Here is a 20,335-nt window from a genome sequence, read left to right as displayed (position 1 = left end):
AAACCGGCGATAGCTTGAAACCAGAGGATAGAAAGGCGGAAATTTTACTAAGAAAATCCCATCAAATGGCAAGCTGGGCGTTTAGGGCAGCGACCGCAGCCTCATTTTTCAATCGGGCCTCAATAATGTGGCTGCAGGAGGTACAAGCCCGCCTAGGTCCAGAAGAAGGTCGCTTACGTCAGGACCTGAGTAAATTATTGGCAGCTGCGGAGTTCTCAGCGGATGCTACCCTACATGCCGCGAAATTTTCGGCTAGAGGGATGGCGGCGTCACTTGCATCCAGACGCCTCCTTTGGCTGAGGAGCTGGCCAGCGGACCTGAAGTCCAAGTGGAACCTGGCATCATCTCCATACCAAGGGGAAAAGCTCTTTGGAGAAGCCTTGGACCCTGTCCTCATTGAGGATAAGGACAAACGGAAGACCCTTCCCAGAGCATACCGACGCCAAGAGCGTAGGCCCAATCCCTACGCTCGCCGTCAGCCATTTCGTTGGGACCCCTCTTCCTCGGCTGGACAGAACAATAGGTCATACGCTCAAAATCAGTATGGCCAACCCGCCTTTAGAGGGGACCGCGCGGCCTTTCAGGATAGGCCCAGAGGATACCAGCAGTCTCGGCGTCCTTTCAGAGGGAACCAAAGGAGCTTCAGGCGCACAAAATGACTTGGCCTCATTACAGCCCATAGGAGGCAAACTTCAACGCTTCAGTGCCTCCTGGAGGATTACCTCCTCCGACAAATGGGCAATAGCCACAATATCACGAGGACTGCGCCTGGAGTTCTTGCAGCCCCCGCCAAACCGGTTTGTCACCTGTCCGCTAACGTGAGATCCACTCAAAAGGCGTCATCTACAACTGGAGATAACGCACCTTCTCAAGATACAAGCGATAGAGAGGGTGCCCGAGCATGCCAGGGGCACGGGATTCTATTCCATTGTGTTCCTAGTGCCGAAGTCTTCAGGGGGGTTCAGGATGATCCTAAACCTGAAACTCCTGAATACCTTCATTCGGTATCGCAGATTTCGCATGCACTCCCTACCATCGATCTTGGCCTCTGTTCGGCACAACGATTTCCTCACCTCTATCGACCTCAAAGAGGCTTACCTGCATGTTCCGGTTTGGCCAGCACATAGTCGTTACCTCAGGTTTTGTCTCAATGGGGTCCACTACCAGTACCGTGCCATGCCGTTCGGCCTGTCTTCGGCACCCCATACATTTACGAAGCTGATGGACATTCTGACAGCACATCTAAGGGCCCAGTCCATAAGGGTTATGGCGTACTTGGACGACATAATCGTTATGTCCAAGTCTATGGCCCAAGCGCAACACCATCTGGCGCTCACACGGGAAACTCTGGAAGGGCATGGGTACACGGTCAACGAGGAGAAGAGTCATCTTCATCCTACCACATCAATCCAACATCTGGGCTCCATCATAGACCCCGCAAAGGACATGGTTTCCCTAACACCAGAGAGGGTACTCAATATCCGGAGATTGGTATCCAGCCTTCGACGACAAAGGCAGACACCGTTGGCAACGTTGTCCAAGGTACTAGGGACTATGGTCTCATCCATAGGGATTGTTCCATGGGCTCGTCATCACATGAGAGGCCTCCAATGGTTCCTCCTTCCGGCCCAGAGGGACAAGGTGAGTCACTCGCACCGGAAGGTGAGACTCCCTGCTTCAGTCAAACAGTCGCTGGCATGGTGGTTGTCCCCAGCGTTGATCCAGGGTTCTCCTCTTCACAGCCACGAGCGTGTGATTATCACAACGGATGCGAGCTTGTCGGGCTGGGTCCTCATATAGCTCAGGGCCTATGGTCTCAGGAGGATTTAACCCAGGTCAATATCAACGTTCTCGAACTCAGAGCGGTTTTCTTAGCTCTTCAGGCCTTCGCTCCCTGGGTTCAGGACAGGCATGTCCTGATTTTAACGGACAACGTGGCCACGAAAGCCCACCTGAACCATCAAGGAGGTACGAGATCTCATCGTCTCATGGTTCAAGCCACGGATCTTTTCGATTGGGCCGAGTCTTATCTGGCCTCTCTGACGGCGGAACATATTGCGGGGACCAGCAATGTGCAAGCGGACTGGCTGAGCAGGTCCACTCTGGATCCTTCGGAGTGGCAACTGGACCCGGCACTCTTCAAGCAGATAGTGCTGCGATTTGGTCTTCCATTGGTGGACCTCTTCGCAACCCCAGCAAACACCCAATTGCAGAGGTTTTTCTCCCGGTTCCCAACGTCAGGGGCGGAAGGGGTCAATGCCCTATGGTCACCATGGCCCCAGGGGTTACTGTATGCCTTCCCCCCCACGTGTCTCATTCAAAGGATATTAGACAAGACAATTCGGGAGGGGGCAGAGATGATAATGGTAGCTCCCCATTGGCCGAGACGGCCTTGGTTTGCAGACCTAGTAGCCCTGTCGGTGTCTCCCCCGTGGAGGATTCCAGATCCCGAGGTAGTGTTAGTTCAGGGGTCAGTTTGCCATCCGAACCCTCAGTGGTTCAAACTGACTGCCTGGCACTTGAAAGGGCGGGTCTGAGACAGCAAGCTTTGCCAGACGAGGTTATATCCACCATACAGGCAGCACGTCGCCCATCAACGATCAGACTTTACCAGGCCACATGGGCGGCCTTCTGTAGGTTTTGTTCGAACCACCACCTTAATCCGGGGGAGGCTTCGGTTGTGTCAATCTTACGATTCCTACAGTCAGGGGTAGAGAAAGGGTTAGCCCCAAATACCTTGAAAAGGCATTTAGCTGCTCTGGCAACCATCATCCGATTACCCCACGCTCGCTCCCTGGCACAAGATCCATGGATTAGGGATTTTATTAAGGGCGCGATTAACACCCACGCGCCTCCAGTACACAGATTCCCGACGTGGAACCTTTCCCTGGTACTCAAGGCGCTTACAGCCCCCCCTTTCGAGCCGATGAGGACGATTCCAATACGATTGCTCTCCTTAAAGACTGCCTTTTTAGTGGCGATTACGTCGGCACGCCGAGTGTCGGAGCTGTCGGCCCTGTCTACACGTGCAGATTTGTGTGTATTCCACCCAGATCGAGTGGTTTTGAGGTTAGACCCTTCATTTATTCCCAAGATTAACTCTGGGTTCCACAGGGCTCAAGAATTAGTGTTGCCAGACTTTTGCACACATGGACAGCACCCTCTCGAGTTGAGATGGCACAAGGTAGATGTTCGGAGGGCCTTGAAAATCTACATCAGACGGACTGGACATTTCAGGAAATCTGAGCAGTTGTTTGTGTCCTTTGGACAGCGGTCGATGGGTCTTGCAGTATCAGCTAGATCCATCAGTCGCTGGCTGAGGGATTGTATTGAGGAAGCTTACAAAGCTCGGTCTCAAGTACCTCCAGCCGGGGTAACAGCGCATTCCACTAGAAGTGCAGCCACCTCGGTTGCTTGGAGGACTCAGGCGTCCATAGAGGACATTTGCAGGGCGGCTACGTGGGCGTCTCCTACCACCTTTATACGCCATTACAAACTGGACTCAGTAGCTTCGGCGGAAGCTTCGTTTGGGAGACGGGTTTTGCAGCAAGTGTGTTCAACTCCTGCGACCGTAGCTCGGCCTTTTCCCTCCCATGGGCAGTAATCTTTGGCATATCCCATGTTGGACTCTCCTTCCAGATGCAGTGGAGAAGAACCGTTGTACATACCTGAACGGTCTTCTCGATGCACTGGAAGGAGAGTCCAAACCCACCCGGCATGGTTGTTTCGCCAGGTCGCCGGAGTTTTGGGATACAAGTTAAACAGTTATGAGGTTATATGGTTATTGTTCAATAAACAGGTTATCCTTAAACTGGCTTCGTTTTTAAAACTGAGGTATTGGGGGCTGCTAAGGGGCGGTGACTACCTCATATTTAAATATTTAAATTAACTCAGTCTCTACCAATAAGATTGGTGAATTACCCATGTTGGACTCTCCTTCCAGTGCATCGAGAAGACCGTTCAGGTATGTACAACGGTTCTTCTCTGTTATCTAAGCACAAGATTGGCTATCTTTCTCTTGCAAATAGTATGATCAATCATATCCTACCCACAGCTATACATAAATAGCAATTAATTTCACCTGGTTTATATCTCGTCCCTTTACTCTGGCAAATACAAAATATCAATTGTAACTTTAACATTGTTGGGGGGGGGGGAATCCATCATATGTGTTCTGCCGGGCTCTATGGTATGAGTCTCCTGAAAATTCAAGGGTACAAATTTCAGACACACACACACTTGAAAGTTCAAAAACAATGTTCTTTATCACAAAAATTCAAAAGAAACAAAGCACCCTTTTTGTATTGCAAAGAGCACTCGTCCCAAAACAACCTTGTAGGCTGTACAATCCCCTTAATCAGTCCTTAAGTACTTAGCTAGCAGCTGTGAAGAAACGTCACAGCCCTCCTTCTTCCACGAAGTGAAACACACACACTTTGCTCTGCTTTGGTTTCAAAGTTGTGAAAAATCAACAAACAAAGTCCAGAAACAGCAAGGCACAGTCCTGAAGAACAACGATCAGATAATCTTCCACAACGGCCCAAGCCAGCACGCTGCTATTTATATCAGCAGCTCTAATTACTGGAGCCCCACCCAAACACAGGTGGCGTCTCTTATCTCCTGTAATATTTCCTCAATTGGTCTCTTCTATGCATAAGTCTGCGCCTGCGTGGGTCTAACACTTCCTCATCAGAATCAACCGAAGATAATGGAGATTGGCTTTCTGGGCTGTGTGCCAAGCCCCCCTCTTCCAAGTCACCTCCACCTTCTTCTTCATCCGAGGAAACTGCACTACCTGACTCTGTCAGCAATAAAACAGGCCTATGACATGTTGATGTTTCCCCTGCATCCACCTCCACATTCCTTGGGGCAGGAGCTGGGCCAGAGCCAACCACAACAATATGTATGTATGTGTATCTACATTATGTATGTGTATTTGTACGTGTGTTTGTGTGCATGTGAAACAATTATTATGTCAAGTATATAGGTAGATTTTATATTTTAAAAGCCGCTTGCATTTTTCTATCTAAATAAAAAACAATAAAAAGATTTTTTAAAGCCCTGCTAAAATATTTTGAGTGATCTAGTAGATTAAAAAATTCCATATTTCATGAAGCCAAACAATGTTCTATTAAGTGATGAAAGGTTCAATTTTTATTTTGTCAAAAATTTGATGGCATAGCACAGTTGCTGATACTGCATATATAAATTAAAGTACTGTAACTTGCAGTTACATATATGAAATATTGACTGCATCTTAGAAGAGAATATACATGGAAAGACTAGAGGGCTACCACATTTGTTTTGCCTGGAGACACATATACTTCCTCTAAAAACATGAAAATATCTGAAAAAGATCAGGCATTAATGAACAGTTGTAACAGTTCAGATTTATTGAGGAAAGAAATACTTAAGTAAAAATGTTTAATTAATTTAAACAGTTACTAACAGATATATATATAATTTCACACATGATCCAAAGCACACATTTTCTCTTTGCAGTGCAGTCCCAGTAAAGAACAATTATTCAGGCATATTTTAATTAAATTCTTTTTAACAACTGAAACATGATTTAAATGTAAAATTCATAGTGTAATTAAAGACTCATGGGAACACAGATAGACGTTCAAATAAACTTTTGTCAAGAGAATCCATAACAGTGCTCTTCCCAGTCAAAAATGGATAGAACAGAAAGGAAAATGTAGCATTTAACTATGTTTCTATGTTAGTGGCTCTCCATCCATTATTCTGATATATTATGAAATACAACAAAACATAGTGTTCAGTTAATTTGCTTATTATAACATATTGTGAACTGTGCATTCTCATAATTCTTCTGAGTGAGGTTAAAATCTAATTACTATGCCTGGTTTAGGATCATAATATTTATGGCTGCTATTTTGTAGCTATTAAAGAGGTTTTAACAGACAAAAAACATAACCATCAGTCAACACAGTTGAATTGAAAAAAGGACCTTAAAAAGATGATTGAACAGTGCTTTTGGATATTCTTTTCAAGTTGCAAAGAATCAGTGAAAATTAAAGTTTATTGGGAAAAGACAACTGAGAGTTGGTTTATGATTGAATAAAGCAAAGCTTGGAGCTGTTGAGAATTTATTTTTATTTTTTTAGTTTGAAGGAACTTCTCTGAAAAAAAAGATCCCGAGGCTAAAACTGGTGGTTGACCTAGCATAAAGTTATACTGGTGAAGAAGTAATAAAATGCCTGTAGGATTTTGTAAGTAATCAGGCTGAAGGGATATTTTAGGCAAAGAGATATTAAAAAAAAAGCAACCCTGAAAATCAAGGGGAACCAAAAGGATGGAGGAAGAAAAAAAAAAGTTGTTTCATATTGGTTCTGTTTGGAGGAAATAGGGCTACATTCATTTTAGTGAAATCTGGTTTCAGAGAAAAAATGATTGAGAGATTCATTAAGTTTATTAAGAGATCTATCATATAAATTCTCAATAAAGTTTAGATACTCCAAATTGATATGCAAAGTAAATAGTTTATGTCTACATAGAAGAACAAGACTCATAAGAGTTGTGGAGTTTTGTTTTTGGTCTGATTTCTTATATGGTGTATTATAAATTTTACTACAAAAAAAGGCAGAGTTTTTCACTGAACATTTTTAAAAGGGGCATCCAAACTGATGTTAAAGGCAAAAGAGTCAAGAAGACCATGAGTTGCATCCTGAAGGAAAACACTCTATCACAATATATTGTATGCTATTCTTTCAACTCACCTATTTTCATTTTATTTATCAACATGCATCTTTTCTCATCAGGAAACAAAGAGTTTTTATTTATTATTAACATTTTTGTTCTAATGCTTCTATTTTATTTTCATTACCCTGACATGAAAATTTGCTGCTTTTTAAAACAAACCCTCAAAACATCTATTTATTGTATGAATAAAATTGATTCTTAATGCTTGAAATAACCAACCTTATTATGCCCAATATCATAATTCTAACTCTTTGGCTGGTTTCCACATAGTACCCCTAAGAGTTAGAACTATGATACTGGGCATAATAAGGTTGATTACTTTAACAAGCATTAAGAATGCTTAGGAAATACGTACTTATTTTTCTGCCATTATTGCACAGGTATGTCAGTAATAACTAGTTCCTATATAAATAGGAAATGTTAAAAAAATTCACAGCACATCTTTGTAGAATCAAGAGCTATAACTTTACAAATAAAAATAAAATTATTTTTTAAGGAAGTCTGAAACAAGTCATTTTTCCCTAAAAGATGACTGTGAGCATTGCTGCTATCATTTAAAATTATACTATTCAGAAACAAAAGGGAATAATCAAGAAATGTTAAAGTAATGTTTTTCAGAGGAACAGAACAATGGACCTAATACCTCAAATCTCTGATTGCTGACTTTTTTGCCCTTCTTGTTCCAGACAATTTTAGGCCTTGGGTCTCCAGTAGCTTGACAGATGAATGAGGCAACTCCTCCGGAGACCCCTGTCTGATCAACAGGTGTTCTTGCAAACTTTGGTGGTGCTAAAAAAAAAAGAAAGAGTAAAATAAATCTATGAAAGAGCTCACCAAAATAATATGTCAGGATTTCAAAAATATTAAACCAAAACAAATAATATCAACTCCCAGAGCAAAGTTTTGAAAGAAAAAGGCAAGCTGATATACAGATAGTCCTTGACTTATATTTGGTCACTTATGAACCATTCAAAAGTTACAATGGGACTCCCTGGAGATACCTACAACCCACTTCCACAGTTCTTAGAGTCACTGCTGCACAGTCACATGATCAATTTTTGGGCATTTTGCAACTGGCCCACATTTTCAGCTGTTTGCAGTTATCTGCAATCATACAGTTACGTTTTATGATATTTTTGCTGAAATTTGGCATTTACCTGTACTTGCTGTTTTCAACAAAACTAGTCCACGGAAAACAATTAGTTTGCTCAATAACATGGTGTTTGTTTAATGACCATTGCAAAAAAGCTTGCAAAATCAGGTCAGTAATGTGGGTAATCTGCTTTACAATCATCACAATTTGCAGTAAGGGGCAAGCTCCATTATTATGGAAAGTCAAGAAGTATCTGTAACATCATTAACTACATTATAATATACCAGTTCCAGGTAGGACTTAATATATTATACATGTTGATATTACCAGAAATCTTATACATATAACTATGCAATGTATAAATTAGAAAATAAAATAAAGTTGCAGTTTCCTGCTAGTTGTTCAGTCTTCAATTATGACATCATAATAAATATGCTATATTTAAAATGTAAATGTAAATGTAAAATTAAAAATTTATAGCAAAGCTTTGCTGATGTAATTTCCCAACTTAGAAAACTGTTCTCCATAAACTTGCTTCATGAACCATTTCTATCAAAAAAGGAAACCATGTGTAGCAAAGACTGCAATTAGCAAATTAATAGTTTCTTCTTAAAGACTTTATCCAGTCTCAAAAATTGAAAAATATGGTAACTGTAGCCAGAAATAAGGAGATTATGGCAAAAGTTGACAAGTGTAAGCAACATATTAATGTGCAAAAGTATCACAGTGACGGTAAAAGTGAGAACCATCAAGGCATATTATTTTCTCTGTTGTAATACATGGCTGTGAAAGAACAACCATCAGAAAGTTTAAATAAAGAAAAACAGATGTCTTTGAAATGTAGTGTCGCAGAAGATTGTTAACAATACGCTGGACTACAAGAAAAACAAATAATTCAATACTACATGAAATAAAATCAAACTGTTCACTGGAAACACTAATAATGAAGCTAGAGCTATTTTGAAAAAATAATGGGAAGGCAAGATTATTTGTAAGAAACTTGACATTTGAAAAAATAAAAGTCTATCAAAAAGTGGTTAATAGAAGACAAAATAGCTAGATGCTACTATGAGTTTATAATAACTGAAAGAGCAACTACTAAAAAACCCTACTCCTTATGTCTGTTCTTGGGTCATGAGTTGGAAATGATTGACTGGTTGATCAACAATAAACTTCAGCCTCATAAAACAATGTATTATCAATGTATAACTGTATTACATCTGCAATACTTATAAAAGAAGATAAGTCTTGAGGACAAGCCTCAAAATTTTGCCTAGTGCCTCAACTGATCTATCTAAAGGTTATGGGAGAAAATAAAGCAAGATCTGAAAGCAAGATCATAAACAAAAACATCACTTCTAGGGGAATAAATATATTTCTGACCCAATCATACCAATTATAAAACTGTAACTTGTAATATTTCATATTATGACAGCTCAAGGTAATATGAATTCTATATTCATGATATAGTAAAAGGGAAAAGACACTACTGCTAGAGAAGGTGTAGGTAAATTCTGTTTTTAGTGCCTGTTTTGTGCACGGCCTCTCGGAACAAACCCACAGACCCAAAATCCACTATTTCATGGTAAAATCATATTCTATAAAAGCCACACACAGCAAAAAGCAGATTATATGTCCAGGAGAAAGGAGTGATTTTTCTCTCTGAAGTGATACATACGCAAAGTCTGGGGAAAGTGCCAACTCGGCCTAATGACATTCCTCATTCATTCATTCATTCATTCATTCATTCATTCATTCATTCATTCGATTTTTATGCCGCCCTTCTCCTTGGACTCAGGGCGGCTTACAACATGTTAGCAATAGCACTTTTTAACAGAGCTAGGCTATTGCCCCCACAATCCGGGTCCTCATTTTACCCACCTCGGAAGGATGGAAGGCTGAGTCAACCTTGAGCCGGTGATGAGATTTGAACCGCTGACCTTCAGTCAGCTTCAGTGGCTTGCAGTATAGCACTCTACCTGCTGCGCCAGTCTATTTATGTCTTTTAGTGAGGCAGGAATCATGTTTTTGAAGCCTTTTTCAAGCACACCCCTACTCTAACACCTCTTCCATGAACGACATTGAAACCCCACAACCAATTACCAAAATCCTTCGCTTTTATACTGCATGGAAGTGACATCACACCCCAAAGAGGTAAAGCTGTAAGCTTATTTCCTTTTACTATGCAAGTCCTTTTGCCTTCTGAGAAATCTCCTATATCTATATCTATAGCCACAGATTATCCACTCTAATGTCTTCCTCATCCTCCAACTGGGACCACTCCCCCATTTCCTCTAGTGATTCCTCAGATTCACTCAGGTCACTTTCCCCCTCATTCTCACTCTCTGGTAACCCCACTGGCCCAGGGTATCCAGAGGGACCTGGCTCACCCTCCTCAGAATCTGACATGACCAGAGGTGAACAAGGCACACTCACAACAGTGCCCATATATCTTGAAAATGATTCTGAACACTATATATCCTTAGCACCTAACAAGAAGGAATGGATCGAAACTAATCAAGGATAGAAACAACCTATAATTAAAAAGAAAATTAACTACAAATAGTTAATAGTTAATAGAAAAGTGTTCAGAAACTTCAGATCGTGCACAATGCAGCTGCGACAGCAATCATGGGCTTTCCCAAAAATGCCCATGTAACACCAACACTCCACAGTCTGCATTGGTTGCTGATCAGTTTCCAGTCACAATTCAAAGTGTTGGTTATGACCTATAAAGCCCTTCATGGCACCAGGCCAGGTTATCTCCGGGACCGCCTTCTGCTGCACGAATCCCAGCGACCAGTTAGGTCCCACAGAGTGGGCCTTCTCCGGGTCCCGTCAACTAAACAATGTCGTTTGGCAGGGCCCAGGGGAAGAGCCTTCTCTGTGGCGGCCCCGGCCCTCTGGAACCAACTCCCCTCGGAGATTAAAATTGCTCCCACCCTCCTTGCCTTTCGTAAGCTCCTTAAAACCCACCTCTTCCGTCAGGCATGGGGGAACTGAGATATTCTTTCCCGCCTAGGCCTTTACAATTTATGCATGGTATGTTTGTTTGTTTGTTTGTATGTATGTTTGGTTTTACAATAAGGGTTTTTTAGTTGTTTTAGTATTGGATTTACATGCTGTTTTTATTACTGTTGCTAGTCGCCCTGAGTCTACGGAGAGGGGCAGCATACAAATCCAATAAATAAATAAATAAATAAATAAAATTTACCAAGTACAAGTTAACTGAAAGCCTAATGCCAATCTAAAATATTACATACTTAATCCATTCTACAAGGAATGGAAAGTGGTTTCATCAAATGCAACTACTTAATTACAATTAATGATATTTACACTTATGAATACATTCAATTTTTGGTGTGGATTTATAATTAATTTTAATATTTTATTTTAAAAACTGATAAGAAAATCAAGGTTAATACAATAACAATCAAGATCAAATTTTCTGTCGATTAACAGTTCTGGGCTAACATGAAATCTAGAAAATATTTTTTTTCTTTCAACACGTGTTTAGTAAAGTTCATTAAAATAATTTTTTTTAATCAATGTGGAGACATTCTAAAACTATATACCCTACTTACAGAGACAGAATTGACTCCAGTAAACACACAGCATATGCCTACACATATAATAGCCATATGCTGTGTGAACAGTAGTGGTGGGTTGCTCCCGGTTTGGCCTGGTTTGGCGAACCAGTAGTAGTGACAGGAGGCTCCGCCTACTCACCCAGGATACTTCTGCACATTTGCAGAAGTGTTGAGCACAAACACAAACTGGTAGCAACGGGATTTAGAATCCACTACTGGTGCATACATAGCATATGACTATGATTTGACAGGTTAAATATACAACTAGTTGAGATAACAAATTAATAAACTTCAGTTAAAATGACAAACAGAAATTAATAATATTTGTAAAGTTAATAATGTTTGCAAAGTTAAACTTAAATTTAAATAACACATATATGTGGATTATATAACAAACAACACTAATTTTGAATGGACGACAAAAAAGATTTATACATATATACATAAAGGTAGATTAATATTGCCTGCTTGTCATAATTGCAATTTCATTTCATTCAGAGACAACAGAGTTAATCATGAGATGGAATCCTGATTTATACTAACTACTGGATTATACCAATTTTTAAACCGATAGATAAAAACCCATAGAATATTTGATTAGACAATTACATTTATATTTCAAAATATAATATTTTAAACTAAATATATTTAGGTATTTAACTTAAAGTGAATCACTTTAAGTTAAATCACTATGAGAGTTTACATTTTTATTAAAACTAGAATTTAAGTACATAAAACATGTTTTATTTCTGTGATTATTTTTCAATATACAGTGGTACCTCGAGATACGAGTTTAATTCGTTCCGGACCTGGGCTCTTAAGTCGAGCAGCTCTTATCTCGAACGACTTTTCCCCATAGGAATTAATGTAAATAATTTTAATTGGTTCCAGCCCTCAAAAAACTCACAAAGTTAGTCTAAATTATGCAGAAAGACATGTTTTTAATGAAGAAATGTACATGTACATATAAATGAATAATGAAGTTTCTTTCACTTAACTTGTAAACTTTCTTAAACTTTTAAATTTACATATGTTCAACTTCTCTGCCACCCAATCCTGTAGGACAGAGGTCCCCAACCCTTTTTGCACCAGGGACCGGCTTTAAGCGATCAAGAGAGGAATGGGTGAATGAATGGACGGAGGGTGGGAAGGAAGGAAGGAAAGAGGGAAGGGACAGGAACAGAGGAAGGAAGCAAGGAAACTTATGAAAGGGGAGAGTAAGAGAGGAATGAGTGAAGGGAGGGAGGGAGGGAAGAAGGTGGGAAGGAGAAAGAAAAGAAGAAATAGAGGAAGGGAAGGTAAAAGAGAGAAAGAAAAAGAGCAAGAAAGAAAGAAAGAAAGAAAGAAAGAAAGAAAGAAAGGGGGAAGGGACAGGAACAGAGGAAGGAAGCAAGGAAACTTATGAAAGGGGAGAGTAAGAGAGGAATGAGTGAAGGGAGGGAGGGAGGGAAGAAGGTGGGAAGGAGAAAGAAAAGAAGAAATAGAGGAAGGGAAGGTAAAAGAGAGAAAGAAAAAGAGCAAGAAAGAAAGAAAGAAAGAAAGAAAGAAAGGGGGAAGGGACAGGAACAGGAAGGAAGCAAGGAAACTTATGAAAGGGGAGAGTAAGAGAGGAATGAGTGAAGGGAGGGAGGGAGGGAAGAAGGTGGGAAGGAGAAAGAAAAGAAGAAATAGAGGAAGGGAAGGTAAAAGAGAGAAAGAAAAAGAGCAAGAAAGAAAGCTGCAAGCACCCCCCCCCGAGCCCCCCAGGCCGGCTGCAACCTTTTAAAACACGCGCGCCTCTTCGCAGCTGTCTCCTGAAGCCGAACGCGGAAGTTAGCGTTTGGCTTCAGGAGACAGCTCCTTGGCGCTTGTATCTCGAATTTGGGCTTGTAAGTAGAACAAAAATATCTCTCCCCTCCCAGCTCTTATCTCGAGTTGCTCTTAAGTAGAGCAGCTCTTATGTCGGGGTTCCACTGTAGTTCTTCTTAGTTAAAATATATTAAAAGACTTATTGTGAAAGAACATGAGCTATCCATTGAAGGAGTTTTTGACAGCTGTTCTTGCCCGAGTCATGACATTAAACCATTCAGATGGGCTTCCAATCATTATGGAATTATTTGGGAGGCGCTCAAGGATAAGTGGGCACCTTCTTTTGCAGACAGCAATCTTAAATATTTAGATGACTGAAAATTTCCACAAACATTAAGGGATGAGCCCCATGTATTGTTGGTTTTCTTTATCTTAAATCTTCTTTTGAATATAAAAATAATGTTCATTATATCCATTCATCTACACATATTTTCAGAATGTGGAAATATGCAACATTACAGCCCGCCTTGTTTCTAAATTATAATTCCCAGCTATGAGTTAAAAATGAGCAGTAATACAATATTCTGCTAAGTGATTTACCACTGCTATTTCTTTCCCATTCTTCTGATGTTGCCCTGCATTTATTTGTAGATTAAAAGCCCTTTCGGCTAAAAATTGTCAAATCTGTTCTTTATAAATAAACAAATCAATACAGATAAGTATTCGGAATTATACCAGAGTTGTAATATTACATCTAAGAGTTAATATTACTACTCATATCTAGCACACTTAGTAGGTTTGGTTGCCCTTCACTTCTTTTTAAAATAATTTTCATAGCAGAGTCATTTATAGCATTCACTGCTAATTTACTCATTAATCATAATTTATCACATCAGTTATGCTGATCATCATTATAAGCAATTACTGCTCCTTAATTCTAACCTGTGCTTACAATGTACCTGCAAATTGGCTTGTGCAAGAAGTTAATTAGCTTTTATTTCTAAAAGGGCAAGTAAGTGAGAATGATTTCATAAAATCTTTCTAACTGCTAAACAAAGTTTTGTCTAGAATTTTGTTGAGGGTATAAACTGTCAATCAAGTAATACCAAGCCTGACACATTGTTATGGGTAATAATGCACATAGGATGGTATTAAGAATAAATCCAATCAGATATTGCCAAACCTTCATCCTAAATCTAACGTTTGCTAGACAAATAGATAAATATCTAGGATAAATGAAGAACTTTTCATCAAACCTAATAAAAGATTTAAAGGATTTTTAAAATTACTAATCACAACCTTGGAATTATTTTGTTTACCTATAAATATTTATACGATATTCTTACATATATTTTTACTGCATGAGTTGTCAAAATTACTAACATATTTTTTATTACTTTTTTATTTTTACCCACAATTCTGCTATTTATTTTAATAAGTTCATGTGTATAAATTTGTATTCACTCATTTTTTCTTTTGAACATCACCTTTTATACCTATAAAACATTAATTTTCTTAGGACTGCATTTCACTTTACTAATATATATTTATTTGTATTTTAACTCTGTCAAACCATAAAGGTCTGGGCATATTACTAGTTCAAAAAATAATTAAAAATGAGTAATATTTATGAATATCCATTAATTTCAAAACAAACATATTCATTTATTTCCATTGGATGAATAATCTTATACAAGTATTTCAATATTAAACCATGAAGATTTAGCAATCTGACATTTATCGACATGAATGACAAAAAAAAAAACCCCTATAAGGCAGTAATGGCAAACTTTTATCCGAGTCCGATCGAACACTTGTAAGAGCTCATATTAAGGCTTACAAAGTGGTGCAATCAAGGCGGCAAGATGTGCGTAGCATGCCTTGATTGCATCAGCAGAATCTCGCCCGGCCACTCTGTTCAGGGTAACTTGCTCCCTTCTCAATCAGGGGGAGTTGGGGACCCCTTGCAGAGCAGTGCCGAGGATTTTAACTCATTTTTCACTGATAAAATCGCTTGGATCCAGACAGACCTTGACTCCTATTGGATAGCAGAGTCAACTGACAATGATTCAGTCAAGGTGACTGGAGCTCGTCATTGTCCACCTGTTTGGGAGGAGTTTGACCTGGTGACACTTGATGAAGTGGACAAGGCCATTGGAGCTGTGAGTTCCGCAACCTGTTTACTGGATCCGTGTCCCTCTTGGCTGGTCTCGGCCAGCAGAGAGGTGACACGGAGCTGGATCCAGGAGATTGTCAAAGCTTCTTTGAGGAAGGGGTCTTTTCCGGCTCCCTACAAGGAGGCACTTGTGTGCCCCCTTCTCAAGAAGGGTTCCCTGGACCCAGCCATTCTTAACAACTATTGTCCAGTCTCCAACCTTTCCTTTATGAAGAAGGTTGTCGAGAAGGTGATGTCGCTCCAGCTCCAGCGGTCCTTGGAAGAAGCCGATTATCTAGACCCTCAACAGTCAGGTTTCAGGCCCAGCTACAGCACAAAAACTGCTTTGGTCGCGCTGATGGATGAGCTCTGGCGGGCCCGGGACAGTGGTTTATCCTCTGTTCTGGTGCTTCTTGACCTCTCAGCGGTTTTCGATACCATCAACCATGGTATCCTCCTGCGCCGGCTGGAGGGGTTGGGAGTGGGAGGCACTGTTCTGCAGTGATTCTCCTCCTACCTCTCTGGTCAGTTGCAGTCGGTGTAAGTGGGGGGGGTCAGAGGTTGACCTCTAGGTTTCTCCCTTGTGGGGTGCCTCAGGGGTCGGTCCTCCCCCCCCCTACTTTTTAACATCTACATGAAACTGCTGGGTGAAATCATCCAAGGACATGGGTTGAGGTATCATCAATATGCTGATAATACCCAGTTATGTAGCTCTACCCCATGTCCAGTCAGTGAAGCAGTGGAAGTAATGTGCCAGTGCCTGGAGGCTGTTAGGGTCTGGATGGGTGTCAACAGGCTTAAACTCAACCCTGACAAGACAGAGTGGCTGTGGGTTTTGCCTCCCAAGGACAATTCCATCTGTCCATCCATTATCCTGGGGGGGAGTCATTGACCCCCTCAGAGAGAGTCCGCAACTTGGGCATCCTCCTCGATCCACAGCTCACATTAGAGAACCATCTTTCAGCTGTGGCGAGGGGGGCGTTTGCCCACGTTCTCCTGGTGCACCAGTTGCGGCCCTATTTGGACCGGGAGTCACTGCTCACAGTCACTCATGCCCTCATCACCTCGAAGTAATGTGCCAGTGGAAGTAATGTGCCAGTGCCTGGAGGCTGTTAGGGTCTGGATGGGTGTCAACAAGCTTAAACTCAACCCTGACAAGACAGAGTGGCTGTGGCTTTTACCTCCCAAGGACAATCCCATCTGTCCGTCCATTTCCTGGGGGGGGGGGGGAAATATTTGACCCTCTTGGAGAGGGTTTGCAAATTGGGTGTTCTCCTCAATCCATATTTCGGCTGTGGCAAGGAGGGCGTTTGCCCAGGTTCGCCTGGTGCACCAGCTACGTCCCTATTTGGACAGGGAGTCTCTGCTCAGTCACTCATGCCCTCAACACCTTGAGATTCAAGTACTGCAACGTTCTCTACATGGGGCTACCTTTAAAGAGTGTTCAGAAAATCTAGATCGTGCAGAATGCGGCTGCGACAGCTATCATGGGGCTCGTCAACACTCCGTCTCGTCAACACTCCGCGGCCTGCATTGGTTGCCGATTAGTTTCCGGTCACAATTTAAAGTGTTGGTAATGACCTATAAAGTCCTAAATGGCATCAGTTGTGAGCCGCCCCGAGTTTTCGGAGAGGGGCGGCATACAAATCCAAATAATAAATAAATAAATAAAATCAGACCAGAATACCTTCAGAATCGTCTTCTGCCGCACGAATCCCAGCGGCCAATTAGGTCCCAGAGAGTTAGCCTTCTCCAGGTCCCGTCGACTAAACAATGTCGTCTAGTGGGCCCCAGAGGAAGAGCCTTCTCTGTGGTTACAAAGGAAATACAGTATTCTATTCCAGTTATAGTGAATATTTTCGGCACCGAGTGCTAAAAATGGAGCATTTTGCACATTTGTCTGGGCTGTGATCAGGAAGAGGAGCTGCCCAGGGGGCATGCGTGTGCTGGAAAATGAACTTCCAGTTTCCAGCATACACACGCACGCTGGCCAGCAAGTCTTCCCGTCATTGCAATGCATACGCACGCACTGATCAACTGGCCAGTGCACATGCTCACAAGCGGCATAGCTTTATGTGCCACTTTGGGGACATGTGACATAGGTTCACCATCATTGTTCTATTCTGTCTAACCCAAACATTATTAACAAATGTTACCAGCCTGATATAGTGAGTCTCTTTCTACAGTTTCAGTAACATGAGACATGTTTTATTAATGGATGCCTTTTGGTTTAATATTTCAAAAAGTGTCTGATTACATGGGTAATAATGATGCAGTATACTGAAAATGTTATTAAGTGATAAACAGGATGTTAAGCAGTGAATTACATGTAGGAACAAAGTCTTATATTTCTCAATGCCCCAAATTATATTTGAATAACTAGCTATATTCTGTAATTGTTATAGCTGCATATTTTATTTATGGTGATTATACCCTTTTAGAAATACATTACCAAGACCTCAGGGCAAAAAAAAATTCCAAACCAAGTCAAACTTTACTGTCCACATATTAATTTACAGTTTATATTGCTTAACTGAATAAAACAAAATACTTTTTTCACAAATATTCAAAGTTGTAAAAATGCTTTGAATTAATTCTGTTTACCAATATTTTCAGGAGGGAAGGGAAAAGTAGCTGAGGATTTTTTCAAAATGTATTCATTTTGTATGATACAAAGTTGTTCTTAGCATGATGTGATTAATAAGATTTGTCACTTATATGCAAGTGCAGAGACTCCAATCCCAACTGCAATGCCATTACCACAAAGTTATAACAGAAGATGAACATGAATAAAATGTTTTGGGATATTTATTTCTTATCAAAGACTAAGTAAAGATTTTCTCTCCAAAAATATTGAGTCTTTTAGAGTCTTTTTAAATAGACATCCCAGAATAGAAAGATTGTATTTAATTTATTTGTTTTTGTTGAGAAATAGACAAAAGAGAGAAAGATGATAGGCTAGATCAAGAGTCGGCAAAGTTAAACACTCAAAGAGACATTTGGCCTCGTTTCCCACAGAAAAAAAAACACCGGGAGCCACAAAACCTGGGTGGGTGTAACCAACTCAACATCACTCACTCCCACTTAGTCACATGACTCCCTAGCCATGCTTACCCAGCCAATCATTGGACAGAGAACCACAAAAACCTTTTCTCTCTATCTCTTTCCCCTTCTATGTCTCTCTCTCACCCCCGTCTCTGTATCTCTCTGCGCCCTCTCCCACTCTATCTCCCCCATCTTTCTGTATCTCTCTCCCTCTCTTTCTCCACATCTCTGCATCCCTCTATGACTCTCTCCCTCCCCCTTTTCCAGAACAAATCTACCCTACAGTTTTTACCCAATGGTTCCTATCAGAGGCTGTATCACCATGAGACAAGAGGGGTAAATTGATTGGTGGAGTTAATTTGCTCCCTTCCCCCATACAAACCTTCCATTCTTGTTAGCTCCAAAATTTCCTCCCAACTTTTTAACTGTATTATTCCACCGCTACGCGCACAAATCCAGGCAGCAACATTCGCAGTAGATTCCACCAAATTAAACTTCTAGGACTTAATTGTTTACTAAGCATGTTCATGCTTAGTTCCACGAAAAACAGAGTGGGGGAAGGGGAGAGGGCAATATACAAGTATCAATGTAGAGAGTGAAAGCTGCTGCTCCCCTATAGTAGTCAATTCTAATCAAACAAATCTGTACTTTCAGCCCAAGGGACACGTACTGGGTAACTGCAACTTAACCCTGCTGTTCTGTTTTTAAAAAGTTACAAATCTTCTGTTCCCGGGTCACCCTGACCCGGACCGAAAACTCTTCATTTGCAGTGCTTATGTTTGGTCAATTTGAATACTTTTTTCACTTGGAAAGTAGTCTGAACATTTCTGCACACAATTATATGAAAATTGAACTGAAGAAATTAATCCTTATTGGTTTATTTTGCACATAAATATGCCCCCCCCATTTTTGTGAAAAATTTTTAGGTTTATTGATAATTATGCCTGCAAAATACATTCTATTTTACTAAAGTTGGTGTGGGATTGGTAGCTTGAACATTTCTGAACATAATGATATGAAAATTGAACTGGAAAAATTGATCCATATTGGTTTATTTTGTTGATGAAATGCACGCACCCCCGTTTTTTTAAATAGTCTTCACTTTATGGATAGTTTTGCTAGCAAAATACATTCTATTTTACTAAAGTTGGTGTGGGATTGGTAGCTTGAACATTTCTGAACATAATGATATGAAAATTGAACTGGAAAAATTGATGCATATTGGTTTATTTTGCACATAAATGTATGCCTCCCCCCATGTTCAATTATTTCAATTTATATAAAAATTATGCTGTTAATTTCAAACTTACATACTTTTTTTTAGTAAAATGGATTTGTTTCATAAAATTAGTTCTCTGGCTACAATGTGGTTGATTTTCAAAAGGATATTCCAAATATTTCTAGCCAAATATGTATAAAAAGTGACAATAATGGCACACAGCAAGACCGAGGGGGGGGGGGGTGGCCCTTTTGTGGCAAAAATAAACCAATAAGAACCATTTTTTCCAGTTCATTTATATTTTTCTTACATTCATAAATGTTCAATTTAGTATATCAAACCTTTTGGGGGGAAATTCCTTGGGGATTTGTAGCCTTAAAAAATAGAAATTGACACGAAATTCAGAAAGGATGGGGGGAGGGGCTTTTTGATCAAAATAAAAATATAAGTCTCAATTTTTCCAGTTCAATTTTCATATCATTATGTTCATAAATGTTCAAACTAGTTTTCCAGTTGAAAAAGTTTTCAAAAAGACCAAATTCAAGTACCTAAAAAAAATCATTTTGGTCCGGGTCTATATGACCCGAACAGACTAAACGTGACTTTTTTTTTTGCCCAGAAAAAAAAAATTTCCCCCACCCCCACAAATATTTTTTTGATGATCAGCATTGTTAAACTGAGTAAATGAATGCCTAAGATTTTAAACAATATTTCGGATT

General features: G+C 40.3%; 1 protein-coding gene across 1 annotated transcript in view; it reads right to left on the bottom strand.

The window, feature by feature from the left end:
* The window catches only part of PTPRD (protein tyrosine phosphatase receptor type D), a 450,382-nt gene that overhangs the window by 263,409 nt on the left and 166,638 nt on the right, over positions 1-20,335 (bottom strand). The window contains exon 3 of the mRNA XM_070742569.1: positions 7,370-7,515. Within this exon, the coding sequence (XP_070598670.1) occupies positions 7,370-7,515 (146 nt within the window). The remainder of the gene's footprint in view (positions 1-7,369; positions 7,516-20,335) is intronic.

Source organism: Erythrolamprus reginae, chromosome 2 (assembly GCF_031021105.1).
Source record: "Erythrolamprus reginae isolate rEryReg1 chromosome 2, rEryReg1.hap1, whole genome shotgun sequence".
Taxonomy (NCBI): Eukaryota; Metazoa; Chordata; class Lepidosauria; order Squamata; family Dipsadidae; genus Erythrolamprus; species Erythrolamprus reginae.
Note: the sequence above shows the minus strand (reverse complement) of the source record. Positions and strands in the feature narration are given on the sequence as shown.